This window comes from Carcharhinus amblyrhynchos, chromosome 17 (genome assembly GCF_965287045.1).
Source record: "Carcharhinus amblyrhynchos chromosome 17, sCarAmb.v2.hapA, whole genome shotgun sequence".
In the NCBI taxonomy this organism is placed as follows: domain Eukaryota; kingdom Metazoa; phylum Chordata; class Chondrichthyes; order Carcharhiniformes; family Carcharhinidae; genus Carcharhinus; species Carcharhinus amblyrhynchos.
In genome coordinates, this window is record NC_137340.1 from 33,662,864 (window position 1) to 33,683,572 (window position 20,709).

The 20,709-nt window shown below is 40.0% G+C and overlaps 1 protein-coding gene across 4 annotated transcripts in view; it reads left to right on the forward strand.

Moving 5' to 3' along the window:
• The first annotated feature begins 47 nt into the window (after positions 1-47).
• The window catches only part of vti1a (vesicle transport through interaction with t-SNAREs 1A), a 327,457-nt gene continuing 306,795 nt past the window's right edge, over positions 48-20,709 (forward strand). For all 4 annotated transcript variants that reach the window (XM_080205768.1, XM_080205766.1, XM_080205769.1 and 1 more), the window contains exons 1-3: positions 48-420; positions 11,662-11,720; positions 13,211-13,321. In XM_080205768.1, coding sequence (XP_080061894.1) covers positions 327-420; positions 11,662-11,720; positions 13,211-13,321 — 264 coding nt within the window. In that variant the 5' untranslated portion in view covers positions 48-326. The remainder of the gene's footprint in view (positions 421-11,661; positions 11,721-13,210; positions 13,322-20,709) is intronic.

The following is a 20,709-nucleotide window of genomic DNA, read 5'->3' on the forward strand; positions in this document are numbered from 1 at the left end:
GTCCCGTTCCCAAATCCTTCCCCCATTCCAGCCCACTTCCGCCGGTCCCTCCCCATAATTTCTCTCCTTTCGCTCACTGGAGTGAGAAAAACAACGACTTGAGGGGAAATACTTTTTCTTTCTCCTTTCCTCCACCTATCTTCGAAATATTTTTCTGCCTCCTTCCGTTCCAAAGCTTTTTTTTTAAATATAATCACGGCGCTAGGAGTTGCTTTACTCCGTGATTCCCCTCTAGCCGGGCGGTGGGGAAGGGTTTTCCCGACGGCAAAGCGGAAGGAACGGGCGCTGCTGCAGTTTGAAGACTTGGACTGTCAACTGGGGGGAAAATGTCCTCGGATTTCGAGGTTTACGAGCAGGATTTCGGAACCTTGACAGCAGAGATCACCAATAAAGTGGGGAGGATACCGAAATTATCTGGAGGTGAATTATCTGCGCTGCTGGAAAATACTTTTAGTGTCGGCATACTTGACCGGTGTGAGCCGAGAGCTGAGGGATGATAACTGAACCGAGCCACTCGGGCTCCGCTTTTTAATGTTTACATTACGTATATGTCTAAGTCCTCCTTTAGAAAGACATTTTAAAAAATTAACCATTTCTTTGTTCAGAAAAAGAAGTTTGACCATTGATAGCTTTGAAGTGCGGTTGATTTGAAAGGGAATGTATTATTCAAAAGCAATTAGTGTTGATGAAATGTAGTAAAGTCGGTTTTATTTACACAGCTGGTCAGTGTTTATTTATGCGGAGTATCACAGTATAGTCGAAACTTGTTCAATAATTCGTGGCCACTTTTCGAGCAAAGATTGCAGGATAGTGATCGGAAACGGAAACCGAATTTATTTTCCCACTCCATAACTGCTGGTTTCTGAAGCCATTTTTACCCTCTAGCTATTGCCATTCACCTCCTAATAGACCACAAGATCAAACCTGGATTTTGTTAACCTGTATGACATGTCAGTTTTTAAAAAAACTCTCTAAGCCACCTTGTTCATCCCTTTCCAAATGGATGTATTAATTTTGCTCAATTATCAAAGTGAAAGAGTAGAATGAAGTGTAACATTACAACTGTAACTTGAACAGAATTTGTGTTTGTATTTCAAAATCTTGTCTTGAAAAATGTATTAATGCAATAGAGTGCCGCAAATCAACACAGTATAATCACTTTGTGACTTCCAGAGTCATTTATTAGATTTCAGTTTCTTAACTTATACAATACCTGATTCTTACACTTTTGTTTTTGGAATCTGTAGAATGTCATTCACAAAACGTATTCCAATACTCGTATACATTTGCATGACAAGTGTGAATAGGCACAAATTAATGTGAGAAATGTAGCAAGTTCTGTGCGCATGAGGGTATGGTGGGAGCATGGAAATATGGTATTGAGTTAGAGGGTTGGCCAAGATCATACTGAATGGCAGAGCAGACTCAAAGAGTCAAATGACTTACTCCTGTTCCTATTTTCCATGTTTCTAAGCTGTGATATTTGCAAGTATTGAGAAATTACTGAGTGATGTATACATTTAGATATATACAGTTCAATTTGATTAGTATTGTTAATCTCATCAGAAATGTAGAAAGTCAAAATGTATGATTCTAAATTCACTGCTCAACATTTGCCCAACATTCATGGTATTACTGCTGGAGCTGATAGTGTGTATGTAGAACTTATCATGCTCCTTTAGTGCCAAATCACACTGGTGGCCCTTTTAGTGGAATAGTTATTTATATTGATACATAACAAAATTTTTATAGTGCAGCAAGAGGTCATTTGGCCCATCGAGTCTGCACTGGCTTGCTGAAATAGCATTCTACCTTGTCCCTCTGGACTTATCCCCCATAACCTTGGACATTCTTTCTTTTCAAAGAGCAGACCTATTTCTTTTTTAGTACATCAATCGCACCCGTTTCCTCTACTCTCTCAGGAAGTTGTTCCAGACTCCAACTATCCTCTTGGTGAAAGTTCCTTTTCTACATATCACTTTTAATCCTTTTGCTCATTATTTCTGAATCTATGTTCTCCTCAATGGGAGCAGTTTCTCCTTATTTAGCCTTGTCATACCCCAAAGGATCTTGAATATCTTCATCAAGTTTCCTCTCAACCTTCTTTTCCTGAAGGAAATCAATCCCACCCTCAATCTAACCTCATGAATCTTAACTCTCAAATCTAATCTACAATTCTATATTCCTGGTATCAGTCTTGTGAACACATTATGTATAGTGATATAAAAATTATATTGGCCATTTGATTAGAAAAATGTGAGATAGATGTGATGGTATAAGTGGTGATCGTGGATAGCCATTCAAATCAGAGTAGGTTGAATATGTAATCTAATGTAATATCTGTAGTACAAATATGAGTTACTGGTTTACTTCTAGTCTACAGGACACAACGTTTATCATGGATTTCTGTGTTCACTAATTTGCTTATGTAAGGGTTTAGAGAACAGCAACCTCAAATGGCCTTGATTTTCACAGTGATAGACGAGAGGCTGTTGGGAAGGGTGCAGCAGGACCTCGTAACCAAATTGGTGCAGCTCCCACCCAAAGACTTCCAGACTGACAACCAACCTGAGCAATGGGTATCTGTTAACAAGAGACCACGACCAGGGACCTTTGTTAATGGTTCCGTGCACTAAGTGGGGAGGGTGGAATTAGTGATGTGAGAAGTATTGGGAGAGGTGGGAGGTTGGAGGAAGGATCAGACCATGATCAAGAGGGTCCAGGCCTTCTTGCAGGGCCTTGGAGGAGCACTGAGCACTTGGAATGATCCTGATTATGTAACTTATCTGTTTAATCTTTCCTGGCCCAGGATCAAGCTCCCGATAGATTTTCCTGACCAGAATGAAAACACTCCATCATCCTGTCCCTCCCAACCTCACTCCAGGCCTCTGGTTGAAAATACAGATCCACATATTTAATGGGAAGATCCCACTTCTTTCCTTCCTTCCTGTGAGTGTCCTGATCGCCTGTTCAAAATAACACTTTGAAATTGGGGTATGAACTGTACTTCCTAGATGCCCTTGAGAAGGTGATGGTGAGCTGCAGTCCACGTGCTGTGGGTTGTACTCCAGCACAGCACTCAAGAAGCTTGACACCATCCAGGACAAAGCAGGCTGCTGGATTGGCACCACATCCACTCTCGCCACCATCGACGCTCAGTAGCAGCAGTGTGTACTATTTACAAGATGCACTGCAGAAATCTACCAAAGATCCTTAGACCGCACCTTCCAAACCCGCGACCACTTCCATCTAGAAGGACAAGGGCAATAGATACATGGGAATACCACCACCTACAAGTTCTCCTCCAAGTCATTCACCATCCTGATTTGGAAATATATCCCTGTGCCTTTGCAGGCACTGGGTCAAAATCCTGGAATTCCTTCCCGACTGGCATTGTGGGCTGCAGCATTTCAAGAAGGGAACTCACCACAATCATCTTCTCAAGGCAATTGGCGATGGGCAATAAATGGTGGCCAGCCGGCAATGCCATGTCCCACGATTGATTTTTAAAAATGACAGGAAAGAAAGCAGGATTGATAGGGGGATGGGAGTAAATGACCCCGAACGTTTTAACACACACACACACGATTATGTAAAACTGGGGTCAGTTGTTTTGTTATGAAGGAAAACTTTCAGAACTGATTTTGGTTTCGTTCAGGAGAAGATCATTAAAGATGGATGTGATTTAGCTATTTAAAAGAAATAGATTATATGAATATTTAAACAGCTTTGAGCAAACTAAGAAGAATTTATTTGCTCTATAGATTAATGAATATGCAGCAGAACAGCCTCCTTGAAGATAAAGTAATATTATGTTTGTTCAAACCTTTTAAACATAGTTTAATAAATACCTCCTTAAGAATAGGATGTAGATTGTTGAGGATGGACAGCTATGATCAGGTATCCCAGAGAAAACAGTAGTTGTTGCTGTGCTGTGACACTGGATTCCTTATGATGGAATGTAAGTGGTGGTTTGTAAAGTTGGGTTAATGCTCTGGAGTGTTGTTCGATTATCGTGAGACCTTATACTTGAAACTGTTGGCCTTCCTCAGCAGACTGATCAGATGCTAACTGTGCAGGAATAGGCTTGATTCTACAAATGTTTTAGTTTTCCATTTTTATAATCCTGTGTGAGGCAATGATACCTTTTATTGTGATAATAGAGTGAAGCAAAATGTGTTATTACTGTTCAGTTCTTAGTCATAAGTTATCAGGCTTATCACATCTTACTACATTTATTTAGTTGTTAACTTGTAGCTTGGAATAGCAGCAAGCCTGTTTTAATAAAATATATTTTTTAAAAATCATACAATTTATACATTCAACTGCATCTTTCTGATCTCTGAGCCTTATGATAAAGGATGGTTTATAGAAGCTATAACTGATCTTGGAACCCCTATAAGAGACAGGAAGGGATAAAAAAAACTTGTTTCCATTTTCTACTTCTGGAGATAATTGGACTTAGCTTGTCTTTTCTTTCCATTGCACTAATGTCTGCATTTGCTAGACCATACACCATTACTCTCATCTATACAACACACCAGTCTTTTCCACAACTTTTGTTATCTGTAGGGACTTCCCCTCTGGGGCATTCTTGTTTATCACCTTGACATTTGGACCTGGTATTTTCCAAAGCAGCAATTGTTTATTTACCTTTTCCCACTTTGTTATCCATGGTCTAAAACCACACTCCCTTTCATAAAACTGAAATATATTTTTATTCCCCAATCTCCTGTGTGAAATTTCGAGACCACTAAATATTGGCATGGTAGCACAGTGGTTAGCACTGCTACTTCACTGCACCAGGGACCTGGGTTCGATTTCCGGCTTGGATCACTGTCTGTGTGAAGTTTGTACATTCTTCCCGTCACTGCTTGAGTTTTCTCTGGGTGCTCTGGTTTCTTCCCACATTCTGAAGGACATGCTGGTTAGGTGCATTGACCCAAACAGACTTTGGACTGTGGTGAGTAGGGGAATTTCACAGTAACTTCATTGCAGTGTTAATGTAAGCCTTACTTTTGTCTAATAAATAAACTTTTAAAAAATCAGTTTATGTTCTCGATATTATTGGGGTGGTGCATTAGCAAAGAAATGATTTTACTTTTCAATTGGATGAATTCTCCCAACTGGTTTTTGGATTTTGAGTTGCATGCATCAGGACTTCTGCATGCAGTGTACATTATAGCATAAACCAGCATCGACCCAAATTCTGCAAGTGAAACTAGATGGGATAGAGTTCACTTCAAGTTGATTGTCATCCTTTCTGTTTCCTTTTACAATTGCTGTTACAGCATGATGCTTGGATGAAACAGCTGAGAGCACAAACAAAGTGCAATATGCAGGGCACCTTCAGCTGAAGTGTAACTAACTAAAAAGATATTGGGTGGAATTTTCCAGCCATGTTCGCCCCAAAACTGGAAAATCGTACCTGAGGTCAATGATCCCTTTCGTGGTTCCACCCCACCCGCCCACTCCGATTCTGTGGCAGGAGGGATGAGAAAATTCTCCCTGGTGAATTCATTGAGATTATAGAAATGAGGAATGATGCAGCACACAAGATCATTTGGCCCGTTGTGTCTGTGTCAGCTCTTTGGTAGACCTATCCAGCCAATCCCAATCCACTGCTCTTTCCCCATATCTGTCTTCAAATATTTATTCACTTCTATTTTGAAAGTTATTATTGAATCCGATTGCGCCACACTCGGGCAATGTATTACAAATCACCAGAACTTGTTATCTTAAAAGTGTTTCCACGTATCTGGATTTTTTGACAATCACCTTAAGTCTGTGTCCTCTGCGTGTCCTGTCACTGGAAACAGTTGAAACCATTTATGATTTTGAACACCTCAATCAAATCTCATTTTAACTTTCTTTGTTTTGAGGAGAATAGCCCCAGCTTTTCTGTAACTAAAGTCCCTTGTCCCTAATGTAGTAAATCTTTCCTGCACCCCCTCCAAAGTCTTAACATCTTTTCTAACATATGATATGCTCAGAATTCGACACAATGCTTTATAAAAGTTTAACATAACTTCTTTCCTTTACTGACAAGACCAAATGCAAGTTGATTAACACCCTGACCAAATGTTCTGCGCTGTCAGTGCCTCAGCGTGCCTCCCATGCCCAATTCCATTCGACTTTTCTGTCTTTAACATTCTGCATTCTTCCAAACAAGCTCAAAATACACGTCTGGAACTTTATCTCATATCTGTGGGCATTTGCAGCCATCTGGTCTGAACATTTAGCTACTTGAAACCTTAGCCTATTTGAACATATTCCTTTGCTATGTAATCCCCAACTGTATGAATTCTTGCTTCTTAAAGTATGCAGTTAATTCAGTAAAAACTTGTGACTATTCCAGTGGCAAGTAATTATTTTTAAATCACCAAATTTCTGTTACTGAAGCTACTAAAGCTGTGCTTTCCATTTACTAAAATGATTGAAAATATTGCTTTTTATCAGTTAAGTGACTTAATATAGACAAAGTTCTAAAATAGTTTATGGCCAACCATGAAATAATATCAAATTTATGCTCTGTTTCTCAGCTTGTTCCTCTTCCTCCAAAGAGATACTTTATTGAAAGCATCCTGTATGCAGACTTCAGAATGATTAATACAAGCCTTTACAATCCTGAAGATAAGATGGTTTTATTTGCTGTCGTGGAATTTGTGAAAATGCTTGGTTCGGTGATTGGGCAGTACTTCAAATTGAAATCTTAATTCGAAATGTAAAAAGATATTTTATTTTAAATTGGGGTCTTTGGGTCCATGAAGTAATGAGATTTTTCTTCATCTGTATTTGTGAATATGATATTTTCTTTAATTTTCATAGTTTATAAATTGATTGTGATGTAAGTTACACAATATGATGTGTTTAACCAGATCTAGGGGGATAAAGTGACATGTGAAGAATATTTTTACGTGGCAAGTGGTTGCAGTCTGGAATGTACTGCCTGGAAGGGTGATGGAATTTGGCTCTGGCTTTCAAAGGAAATTGGATAAGCATCAGAAGGGAAAGAAATTGCAGCGCTCTGGAGAAAGGGTCATGGAGTGGAACTAGTTGCATTGGTCTTGCAGCTGGCAGGAGAGCTGACAGGACCAAGTGGGCTGAATGGTCTCTGCCTGTACTGTAACTGTTTGGTGTTGCCAGATTGTACTAATGTGGCATTGTTTTCTTTGGATAGCTGACAGTAGGAGTTCTAAGGAGCAACACAATATTTTCAATGAACTGGCACACACAAATGTCTTTGAAGCATTATTAGAAATGCTAATACTTACAGTTTGTAAAATTTTGTCCTCTACCAGAAATTCTAGGTTCAGCAGTTTAATACTTTATCAGGAAATAAAAGATTTAGCCTCTGTTGTATCTTGTAAATATACATACATCAATCAAAGTAAATGAAATGATGTATGTCTACGTATTTGAAAACATATAAGCCTTAAATACCTTAAGTTTGGACCTTAACTACCTTAACTTTGTTCTCTACTTTCTTTCTTCCATTCAAGCCATCCTTTGGCAGCTAGGGTAAAGTAAATTTTATGTCATTATTCTGATCCTCCTATTTGCAAAGTTTCTTTATCTGCAGCTGTCACTCATACTGACCACTGCTGAGGCCACGTTATAGATTTTGACGTGAAACCTTAAGGACTCTGGGCTCCTCCACTCATTGAAACTGGATCTTAATTAGTTCAGTTATTTTATGCTCAAGAATGGAATGATGCATCAATTGCTTTCCATCTTCTCAGACTGACTTCACCTTTTATGTTCCCACATTCTTGGATTCGCAGAAGATAGAAGTCATATGTTTTCCTTCCTGCAACCACTTCAGGCCTTTTCCGAACACTTTATCATTCAGCACATACTCTGTAGGCCAACCTGCTATCCCTGAGAACTTGGCAGCTCTGAAGTGTCATCTTTAATTATTTATCCCTTTTGGCACCATGTCTGTTTCTAATTCTTTTTCAGTGTTCCCATGTTAGATCTTGATCTTGCATTAGATGCATCTGCTTTGCCAAGTGAACAGAGAAGCTTCCTTATATTTTGCTATTCTTATTTTTTCACTTGAAGTGAAAAAGCTATTTGTTCTAAATGTTTCTCTTTGCAATCAAAGTTATACATTCCACTTAATTTATAACTTACATTCCTCCTGTTAGTTATATAGGTTCCCATACTATTAAATCATGTTAGAATCTGATTTATTATTCACTCTTGCTTCAGTTTATGTTGTTGTTAGCCATAAATCATCAATCGTCTTTGCATCTAATCTTTTCTTTCCTAGTTGGCTTACTCAAAGGCATGTCTTTCATCAGATTTTGATTATTCTTCAAGGCAGTTTCTTGGGAGTGGGGAGGAGAGTGCTCAAAAAGTGGCAGGTGAGAGATTGGGTGGAGGATTTAATAACTGGCAAAAATTTTCAGATCTGCTGAGGATCTGAATGGAATGCTTTGATTCCTCTCTGTGCCACGTTCAGGTTTTTTTAAATGCACTTTCTTGTTGGTGATCTTCAGTGATCTTTTAAAAGACTGAAAATACTTCAAATGCTTAGTATGTCAATCAGCATCTGTGAAGAGTGAAACAGTTGATGAACTTTCATTCTAACCAGAGATGTAACAGGCTTTACGCAAGATTGGAAGCAGGGAAATAGAGGGGTTGACTAAACAAAAGGACAGGCCAGTGATAGGATGGAAGGCAGAAGAGATTAAATTACAAAATGCTTTAACAACTCTTGGACGCCAACTGCTCCCCAGATCTTTCTTCCCCTTCGCTTTTCTCTGATCCCACTCATCCCTTCCAAACTTACCCTTAGTTGTGTTTTCACTATCTTCTCCAATCTTTCCCTTTGATCCTAAGCAACCAATGCTTAGTTTCATTCCCCTACACACCCACTTCAGAGAATTGAGTTCAGCTCAAGTTTCCTTCACTTTCTTCAGTTCTTCACCCTGTTTGTTAGCTTTCACAAAGCTGACCTGTTTCGATTGACTTCAGAGATCTCATTATACCTGATTCCTCCTCTTTGGCCTCTAATGTTCTCTGAATCCGTAGTTGGTATCTCATTGGGTGTCTCAATGTATCTGCTCTCCGGCTCACTCTGATCTATCTCAGTCTGAACAGCACTCTGTTCTGTTAGATTCAGCACTAACATTGCCATTAAACTGCTGAGAAGGGTGACGCTGTTTGGCAAACTGGCCTTTACTATGTGGAGACTGGCTGAGGCCAATTTTCTGACACCTCATCCTAACTTTATCATTGAAAGCCCAGCTATCCTTTCCCAGACTAGCACTGACCTCATCTCCTCCAGAGATCCAACTTCCACAGTTTTGAACCTTTGTAGTTGCTCTGCCCCAAACCCGACAGAGCTTGCTCCTACATCCTTCCCAAGACCCTGTAAGGTTTTGATCAAATTAAATTCTTATATTTTGTTTTATGTTTTATATTAGTTTGAAGCAGCGTTTTGTAGATTTTATCTTAACCACCTTTTTAATTAGTTTGGTTTGAATTTCTGCTAGTGAAACAATTAACTATTGAGACAGCCTGGGAACAGGAAAGCAGTTGCTTGTGAGAAACTGATTAACTACATAACCTGAGAGGTACCTAAAAAGTCTGGGTCCAGGCAGATGGATCTGTATTAAATACACCATGTGCAATTCAAAGCCTCTTTGTCAGCTTCAGAGAAATAATTAGAAGATTGGAACTTAGCTGCTTAACCTAGTCTGACACCTTATTTTAAATTAGGCTTTAGTTCACTAACTACTATGATCTACAGTCATATCTGTAGGAAAGAACATCTCTTTCATAAAGAAATCTTGTTAGGGATTACTACTAAAAATTTGTTATTAATTTTCTTAGTATCCATTGGAGTAGGTTAGTTTGTTTTTGTGAATTGTTTACAACATTTTGTATTATTGATAAGAGGAGATATCATTGCATGTTTAGCTGCAATCTGTATCTAAAGAAGATGTATCGTTTGTTCACAACGGAATGTAAGCCTAAATGGGGCCTAAAAGAAAAAAAAATGGACCTTTTGTTTCAGCCTATATGCCTCTAGTTGCAGAGATGAAGTGACACTAGGTGAACGTCACCTTTAGCCAATGAAAGGTGTTAATTTGGACTATTTCCAAATAAGGAATGAAGACAAACAGACTTAAGAGTAAAAGTTGAAAACACTGAACTTTCCTCAATGTGTAATTGTGGTGTAATTCTTCTGCAACACAATTCACATTTCTTCAGAGATGAAAGAAGAAATATATTTCATTTTTAACATGCAAAGAATCATAGGGCCTTGAGGGATAAGAAACCTAGTGCTGCCTTTGCTTTTTTTTGTTATATATGTAATACCTTGCTTAATGAATTCTGTTTGATTCATAAATACTGGTTGTTGATGCCTTTTTAGGTTAGGCACAACTGAGGACCTCATTGTGAAAATAAAAAATGAAAAATCTAGATATTTTAATGAAAAGGTTTTGTATCTCAAAATCCCCAAAATGGGTAATCCTCAAACAGGACTGCCTTAGTAGACCTGTTGCTTTAGACTGTTCTTGGTCAGCTGAACTGATTTTTTTTTTCCTATCTTGATTTTACCCCCCCTCCCCCCTTGCCTAATGTCTTCCCATCCACTTTTTCAATGCATTCCGCCACTTGAATGTCTTCCTGTGTCCTGGTCCCAAACGTCTCCTTTTCGCAATGGGCATCCAATCTCTACATCTCCAGTCCTTCGGCAGGACAACCTGTAGGGTCTTCCCATCTCCCAGCACCCTTCTTGACCTGGCTGAACAACAGCTTCTTTGAATCCACTCACTCCCTCCAAATAAAAGGCATCGCTATGATAACTCACATAGATCCTACCAATTTTTGCCTCGTTGTCTTTTTTGTGGGATATGTGGGACATTGTTTGTTCCTGCCAGGTTCCCACCCTTGCCTATTTTCTCAGTACATGCATGACAATATTGGTGCTGTTTCCTGCTTTCAGCTGAAACTGGAAAATTGCAGCAAGCAACGAGCGGGATCTGCTAAGAGATATGACTGGATATACCAGCTCATTTGTCTTTACCCTAATGTTTATGTGACCTAAAAGCTTTGTGTACTACATATAATCATGAAATATTTTCTCTATTGTTATTTGGAAATACATCATTGCTAAGAAAGATTGTGGTCAAAAATAGTTTTGCTGAAGCATCACTGAACTCTGCAACCTGCATCACTTCAATTCAAATGAGTCTACATCATGAATCTAACCTTAAATTGATTGCATAACACATTTTGATTATACTATGTGTGATGGCACGTTATAGTAATTGTCTTGAATTTCATTTGTGGTACACTGCTGCTTAACTGACTCAAGATTGTGGAATAAATATTCTGATAGTATACTCATCATGCATCCTTCATATCTGCACTTTGTTCAAAAGTTTTAACCTTTGTAAGTGGAGCATATGCAAATTGTTCTTTAGTCAGTTGTGAATCGTGCCATCTTCGCTTGCAACAAGAACTTGTATTTTATAATTTAAGGGACGAAATGGTATTCCACAGTTGCCCATTTGCTAATCTCCATATATCAAATGTCATTGTTAAATTAGGCGATGTTTTCAACATTAATGTCTAAATATCTGGTGTTGATCACTTTGGAAAAGTAATGTGATGAGGAATGTTCATTTGTTTATTCTGTAGATGACAAGAAATGTATGGTTGCCAATGTGGAAAAGCAGATGGAAGAAGCCCGGGAACTGGTAAGAACTGTATTTGATATTCTGAAGTATTGTAGGTTTTATGTACGTTAGTTCCATGTGAAGGATTGGGACTTGAATTTGGATTCAGAATGTAAAAAATGTCAGAATTTTATTAAAATAAACATGGTAAATTATAAATAGCTGCAATCTGAGAATTTTAATTGCTTCCAAAGTTGGCAGTTTGTTTTTAACACAAAAACCATATTATTCTGTTTCATTTGAATGTTAGCGAGCTGAATTTTGTCAAGCCATCCTTATTGCTAAAAACAAGAATCACATGGTTATTTGACCTGTTTCATTCCCTTGTGAACTGCCCAATCAACCTGTCCTTGTACTGACAATTTGTTAGGAAATTTAGAAAATTGAAGTACATAAACATCAGTAGAGATAAGAGCAAATAATTTTAAAGCTTTGTCTTTCTTTTAGTTACAGAACAAGATGGCTGTTAGTTGATAGCTTCATTTATGCAGAAGTCTAATGGGAATCATGTATGTGCAACATTCCTTTTGAAATGCAGAGGTTAAACCATTTAGGGGCAAAATCAATATTGGAGTAGTAATCTGGTTTTGGCAGTGTTTAGTTTTTGATGTGTGTGATCATGTGATAATATAAATGAAAAGATTGTTATCTGGCAAAGATTTAACACTCAAGTTTATTAATATCAATTTCCAAGTCACATCTTTCTATTCATGTTTACATAGTCCTCATGTTTTGAAAATGTTCTTTGAGCAAATGAATTGAATTAAGAACATAAGAACTAAGAGCAGGAGTAGGCCATCTGGCCCTCGAGCCTGATCTGCCATTCAATAAGATCATAGCTGATCTTGTTGTGGACTCAGCTCCACTTACCCCACTCACCATAATCCTTGATTCCTTTACTGTTCAAAAATTTATCTATCTTTGCCTTAAAAACATTCAGCGAGGTAGCCTCAACTGCTTCAGTGGACAGGGAATCCCACAGATTCACAATCCTTTGCGTGAAGAAGTTGCTCCTTAACTCAGTCCTAAACCTGCTTTCCCTTATTTTGTGGTGGTGCCCCCTACTTCTAGTTTCACCTGCCAGTGGAAACAACTTCCCTGCTTCTATCTTGTCTATTCTCTTCATAATTTTATATATTTTAATAAGACCTCCCCTTATTCTTCTGAATTCCAATGAGTATAGCCCCAGCCTACTCATCCAATAAGTTGAATTAAGCGATACAAATAATGGAGCTGGAATTCAGTGCTTTGAAAAATATTAGAATTAACAGAAGAAAGTACTTTTAATTCAAAACATCACCATTCAATGGAGTTCCTTACAGTAATTAGAGAGCAAATGTGACTTTTCTTCTCTGACGATATTGCAAAATTGATCATTCTTCACTTTGTACAGAACAAGGTGACTGATTACTAATTATTGTTGCAGCTGAAAATAAAACTGCTACCTCTCAAGAAGTTTTGTTTAAATGATCTCATAACAGATTCATATTTTTCTTTAATTTTGAATGTAGCTTGAACAAATGGATCTTGAAGTACGAGAGATACCACTCCAGAGTCGTGGCCTGTTCAGTACACGAATGAAGAGCTATAAACAGGAATTGGAAAAGCTTGATAAAGACTTCGTAAGTTTATTTATTTTGTCTGGGGAGATGATTGCATAAATGTCATAAAAGTTTCCTTTAAGAAACAGGTAATGCCTTTTGCTATTTTGTACAATGTCTCAATTTCACCTTAAAGCACATATAAATATTGCCAAATTGTGAGAAGCCATTTGGTAGTGCAGAACTTGAATATTACTGAAAAAAGAAACATGTCAAAGCTTTTCATCTTGTGCTCATCAGGACACTTCACAAGAATACCGAGTATAACGGGAAAGCAACAATTTATACTGTATGAAAAGAAAATGTTGGTTAGTGGAGGCGTTACCCTGGAGAATACACTAGGTGACTGACAGTTAACTGCTTAGCATTGTTTGAAATTTAAACGTGATAGTTTGACCCTGATTGGTCGAGACACTTCCCTGAGGAATGAATCAGTGAAACAGGCACAATGTCTAAAGATTCTCTGCAAAGACCAAGGCCCTTGTGTATTAATGTATGTAGCTTCCGTTACACAGAAATGGACCATACTGCAAGCCTGACTGACAGTCTTAAATTGGTTATTGCCATAATTCTTAGCACACTGAAGATTATTTAGCAAATGTTGTGTTTTGAGTTTGTACTTTGCCCATAGTGAACAACAGCTGGAACATCCATTTGGCGTGATCCACCAATCTTTGGGATGCACAGCTTACATACTTAGTATTACAGTGGCACTGAAATTCATATATCATATTAATTATTTGTGTGATAGGCAGAATGTCTTTTTGGCTTGACGACAGCATTCTGTTAGTGACAAATAACGCTTGTGTTGCTACTGCAGGGTCACAGTGTGAAACAGTTAGCTGTTGCTCAAATATGTGATGCAAGTTAGAAGAATGAGGGGAGATCTCATTGAGACATATAAGATGATGAATGGGATGGATAGGATAGAGGTGGAGAGACTCTTCCCGCTCAGAAAAGACAGTAGGACTAGAGGGCACAGCCTCAAGGTAAAGCGGGAGGGGGTGGTTTAGAACGGAGTTGAGGAGGAACTTCTTCACTCAAAGGGTGGTGAATCTCTGGAATTCTCTGCCTGTTGAAGTGGTGGAGGCTGCCTCACTAAATATATTTAAGACGCGGGTTGATAGGTTTTTGATAGGCAAGGGGATTAAGGGTTATGGGGAGAGGGCGGGAATGTGGAACTGAGACACGACAGATCAGCCATGATCTTACTGAATGGCGGGGCAGGCTCGAAGGGCTAGATGGCCTACTCCTGCTCCTATTTCTTATGTTCTTAAGTTACCCTTCCAGGGGTAGTCTGAGGTAGACTGGGCACATTTCAGAATCAAAAGTGATGGCCTTTGGCCAACCATGGGTTTGCGTGGCACATCGTATAAAATAATCTGCTTGGGTTAGTCATTATCCAGCAGGATGCCTTTCTTGTACCCTATTTCAGCATCTTGCATTGTGAACAAATGGCTTGTGTCCTATTTACAATGTTGCTGATAATACCTATTTTATGGCATGTGGAATTGTAAGAATCCCAAAGCTTATAGTGATCACTGACAGTAGGCTCGCTGTAGATCGTGGTAGTGAACACCCTGGCAGAGAAATCTGTTGAGATTTAAAAGAATGAAGGGAAATGAGGTTTTTTTTTATTATGCAGGGGGTTGTGATCTGCACTTGACCGACAGGTTGGTGGATACAGATTCAATTGTAACTTTAAAATGACAATTGGATAAATACTTGAAGGAGAAAATAATTGCAGGACAGTGGGGAAAGATCAGGAGACTGGGACCAGTTGGAGAGCCCTAACAAATCACTGACAAGGGCACAATGGGCTAAATAGCCTCCATCTGTGCTGCAAGATTCTGTGATCCTACCTTAATCCCAATGTGGGAAGGGGGAAAAAGAAACTCCTGATTTCTATCTAGTGATTTCTGCTATAAAATGTACCTGTATGAAAGTTGGGTGTGAGCAAAATTGGGCTTGGCAGCCACATCCTTGCCACTCCTCGCCATCTGGATTCATACATGAAAAATTATCATTTGGGTGAGATACTGAGTGTTCTGTGGAATTCTACCTCTGCAGAAGAGATGATAAAAGAAGATAAGAAATAGGTGGACAATCAGAATTTGAGCAAAAGCACTGCTGCCTCACAGCGCCAGGGACCCGAGTTCAGTTCTCGGCTTGAGTCACTGTCTTTGCAAAGTCTGCACCTTCTCCCAGAAGACGTGCTGGCTAGGTGCATTGGCCATGCTAAATTCTCCCTCAGTGCACCTGAACAGGCGCTGGAGTGTGGTGACTAGGGGATTTTCACAGTAATTTCATTTCAGTGTTAATGTAAGCCAACTTGTGACGCTAATAAATAAACTTCAAACTATGAATCTACCATACATGGGAAGGTATTTCAGTACAGCTCAGAAAGTAACTTTTAGCACACAATGACAAAGGGGGTGAAAATGTTATAAAACCAAAAATACCTGCTGTATTAGATTAGCAGAATTAATGGAATGATAATTTTTTATTAGCTCCACGTGACTTAATCTCCAGAATTAATTGGCTAAATATGACACAAGGGGATGCCCAGCATTCTTTGTTAATTATATATTAATTCTGTTTAATTGTATGACTGAGTGTGGCATCAAGGAATCCTAGCAAAACTGGAGTCAGTGGAAATGAGGGGGGGTCTTTTCACTGTTTGGAATCATACCCATCACAAAAGAGGGTGGTTATAGTGATTGACTACCAATCATCTCAGTTCCAAGTGTTTCTCAGATCAAGTCCATAGCCCAGCCAGCTTAATCAATGACCATCCCTCCATCATAAGGTCAGAAATATTTGATTTGTTATTGTCACCTATATATTGTTTCCTGTGCGCTATACGGGCAAAATAGATGATTCATAAAGTACATAGGGGAGAAGGGAAGGATATAGTGTTGCAGTAGCCTGATGATAACAGGGAAGAAACTGATTATGAATCTGTTTGTACAAATTTTGTATGTTTTCCTGATGGAAGACGATGATGTCTGGAGTGCATGGGGTCCTTGATTATGCTGGCTGCTTTTCACAGGCAATGGGAAGTGTAAATGGAGTTAATGGATGAAATGTTGTTGCTTATCCTTACTGATTGCGTCTATGGGTTAGGAAATCGAGGACCCAGTTGCTGAAGGAGGAGCAGAGTCCTAGGCCTTGAAAGTTTGGAGATGGGTTTTGTTGGGATAATGGTGTTGAAGGCTGAGCTGTAGTCAATAAATAGGAGCCTGTTATAATTGTCCTTGTAATCCAGGTGTTCCAGGGTCGAGTGTAAGGCCGGGGAAATGGCATCTGCTATGGACATATTGCGGCAAACTGTAGTGGAGCCAGCAATCTGGGAGGCCAAAGTTGATCCTTGCCATGACTAACCTTTCGAAGTACTTCATAATTATGGAAGTCAGAGCCACTGGGCAGTAGTCATGAAGGCACACGACTTGGCTTTTCATTGGCACTGGGATGATGGTCGTCTTCAGGCTGGTTAGGACCTCAGATTGGAATAAAGAGAGGTTGAAGATGTCTCTGAATACCCCACCAGCTGGTCTGCACATGTTTGAAGTGTTTAGTCAGGGATCCCATTCAGGCCAGTCACTTTCTGTGAGTTAACTTGGAAGAAGACCGATCTGACATCTCCGATGGTGACCCTGGATACCACTATAATCGAGGTTGTCAGGGCAGATAACGTCCTTTCATTGATCCCCTGTTCAAAATGAGCAAAGAATGTTTTGAGTTCTTTGGGGAGGGATGCATTGTTGCTAGCGATTCTACTTGTCTTCACCATGTATCCTGTTTTATCATGTGGACATTGCCACAGGTTGATGAACGTTCATGTGGCATGCCCTGGGACTTGGTTCAGTATTGTCTCTTGATTCTCTGATGGTTCTCTGTAGATCGTATCTGGATTTCCTGCATAGGTTAGAATCACCCGACTTAAAGTCTCAGTCTTGGATTTCAGCAAGCAGTGGATATTCCTGGTCATCCGTGGCCTCCAGTTGAGAAACACTCGGATTAGATTCTTTAGTGCAAAGTTTTCTGTACAGTTACTAATGAAGTCTGTTATTGTAGTGGCATATTCATTTAGGTTGATTGCTGAGTTCTTGAATATTGACCAGTCTACTGACTCGAAGCAGTGTCGTAGGAGGTCATCCGTTGCCTTGGACCAACATTGCATGACTTTCTTTATCGATTCTCCTGATTTAGTTTCTGTTCGTAAGTCAGGAGGAGCACAACCTTGTGACCTGATTTGCCAAAGTGTGAGTGGGCGATAGAGCGGGTAGGCACGTTTGATGTTTCTAAAGAAGTGGCCAGGAATGATCGGGCCTCTGGTGGAACAGGAGATGTGTTGATGGTATCTTGGGACACTCTTAAGATTGACCTGGTTAAAGTCTACGGCCACAATGTGCAAGGCCTTGGGATGTTTCGTCTCAAGACTATTTGTGATGGTGTATACGTCATCAAGAACAGTCTTCATATCTGCGTGGGGGGATGTAAACTGGTGAACTCTTGTGGCAGATAGTGGGGGTGGCATTTCAATGTCAGGTACTGTAGTTTAGGGGAGCAAAAACTCACCAGTGTTGCTCCACCTGAGCATGAAGAGATGTTGATTAGAAGGAAGACCCCACCTCCCCTTGGCTGCTTGAGCCCTCCATGCGGTCCAACCGTTGAATTGAGAAACCCTCCAATTGTAAGGCGCAGTCAGATGAAGCAGGAGTGAGTCATGTCTCTGTTTCACAGAGCACACAGCAGTCTGCCAGTTCTGTGATGCCACTGTGTGTTTATGATTTTATTTTAAATCATGGTCTCTGCAGTTGTAAGTTGGCCTTTTTGGTTTCAATACTGCTGGGCCGTCTGCTACAAGTACTTTTATTGCTATTCCAGTGGTTTAAATGGGGTTTTGTTTATATTTACTATGGGCCTCAGGTACTTTCTGGAATTGTTTTATGACCCTGCATTTTTAGGGGAAGACTGGTTTGCAGTTCATGTGTCCTGGACAGTTTTTCTTTTCCTTCCTAGTGAATTTAAGGTTTCATTTTCTTTTTGGATGCTGGCTTTAGTTTAGTTTAGAAGAGGATGGACATCAGACTGAAAGCAATGTTTCTCTCTCTTTCTTCCTGGTACTGGAAATTCTGCTGGTTAGCTGAAAGCAAGGCTGCTTGCATTCCTGGAATCTTTCGCTGTGTGTGTGTGTGTGTGTGTGTGTGTGTGTGTGTGTGTGTGTGTGTGTGTGTGTGTGTGTGTGTGTGTGTGTAAACATGTGGAAAGTGTTGTTTATGGGATGTTTTGTTTGATTGGAACATTTTAGATATATTTATTAAGAGCTATAAATTATCATGGTTATTTTGCTTGTAATTGATGAAAGTTATTGCTAATTTTCATTCTATATATGTTAACTGTATTCTTAAATAAACTTTGATTAAAAACTTCCTGGTGAGTCCTTTGAATCACACCTAAAGTGAAACATATCATGCTTATCCTACCCAAACTCAAAGTGCAGAACTTATGATCCAGATGGGCTTCATAAAACACTTTGGAGTTTCTCACCTGAATTATGACAGTTCCCTTTCAAAAGTGAGCTTGCCTTTAAATTCATCCAGCATGTTTTCAAGAGATTGAACATTTCCAGGAGTAAACTGGGGAGGAGTGGCCTTGGGACGTTATTTTGAACTCGCCTGCATGTTTCCCACATGTCCTGGATAAGTGGCTGTTTTTGATCAGGCCCGGGAGTTGAAGAGTAGTCTATGGTATCAAGGATATGTGTGTGTCTGGTGGGGTTCTGCAGTCCGGCCACAAGTTCATGAGTTGTGGAGTGTCTCATTCTCTGTTTGGTTGGACCTTGATATCAGGAGTTCACATGACCAGAAAGGAAGTCAAATTGGTGATGGTTGGAAACCGGTGTGTTGCCATGATCGCGGTTCCTGCGTTGCAGTCAGGTTCACGTGACCAGGCATTCCGGGTCGCTGTTGAGCTGCAGTTCCAGGTTGGACGAAGTACAGACCATGCTCTGGCATGAATGTGTTGAATGCCAGTAAGTGGATGGGCCTCTGATGTTGCGGTCGCGAATGAGCTGAAGGCTGGCTCCACGTGTTTGGGCTTTCCAGGCCACTGCCAGCTCGGGGTCTGCTGTCGGAGGTCAGAAGATCTCTAGACCCTCCATTTGCATTGACTAATTTTTAAACAGTGAGAATTGAGTTTTAGGAGTGTGGGTGAGATTGTAAAACGTGGAAGTAAAGGGCAAGCTTGGGGCCTGCAAGAAGTCACAAAGCTCTGGGACAGATGAGTTTGGAGGCCATTGAAACGAAGATCTTAGTTCTGCTGCTGTGCCAGCCATGGGCTCACATGGTCAGCTGTTCCATGTCACTTCCAGGTCGGGAGGCTGGAGGATTGCCCAGTTTGTAAGTATATTAAAAAATGAATTCAAATAGGGATGTTTGCTGATGCTTTCCTAATGTTCAGCACCATTTGTGACTCCTCAGATACTGAGGCAGTCTGTGTCCAAATGCAGCAAGATCTGGACATCATTCAGACTTGGGCTGATAAGTGGCAAGTAACATTCATGCCAGGCAATGACTGCCTCCAACAAGAGAGAATCCACCTGATTTCCTTGACATTCAATGGCATTACCATTGCTGAATCCCCCACTATTGACATCCTAAGGATTACCATTGACCAGAAACTGAACTGGGCCAGTCATACTGTGGCTACAAGAGCAGGTCAGAAGCTAGGAATTCTATGGACCATAATTCACCTGTCTGTCCACTCTCTCCAAGGTACAAGTCAGAAATATATTGGAATACTTATCACTTGCTTGGATGAGTGCAACTCCAACAACACTCAAGCTCAACATTACCAAGGACACAGCACCCTGCTTGATTGGCACCCCATCCACCATCTTCAACATTCAATCCCTCCACCATTGATACACAGTGGCAGCATCGTGTACCATTGAAAAGATATGCAGCAGCAATTCACCAATTTCGACAATACTTTCCAAACCTGAGACCTATACCACCTAGAAGGACAAGAAGAGCAGATGCATGGAAACACCATTATCTGTAGGTTCCCCTCCAAGTCACACAGTATCTCTGTTTGGAACTATATCACTTCTTTTACTGTCACTTGACCAGAATCCCACAACTTCTTTCCTAACAGCATCGCAAATGTGATTACACAGTATGGGCTGCAGCAGTTCATGAACACAGCTCCCCACCGCCTTCTCGAGGAAAATTAGGGATGGACAATGAAAGCCTATACAACAATGCCCATATCCCATGAACAAATAAATAAAAAAACCTTCTTTTAAAAAATGCAGACAGATGTAACTGGGGATTCACTTGTGCTCCTTTTATATAGGAGCAGACTAAAGCTGCGGTTGTTGGGTTAGGAAGTGCTTGTTTGTA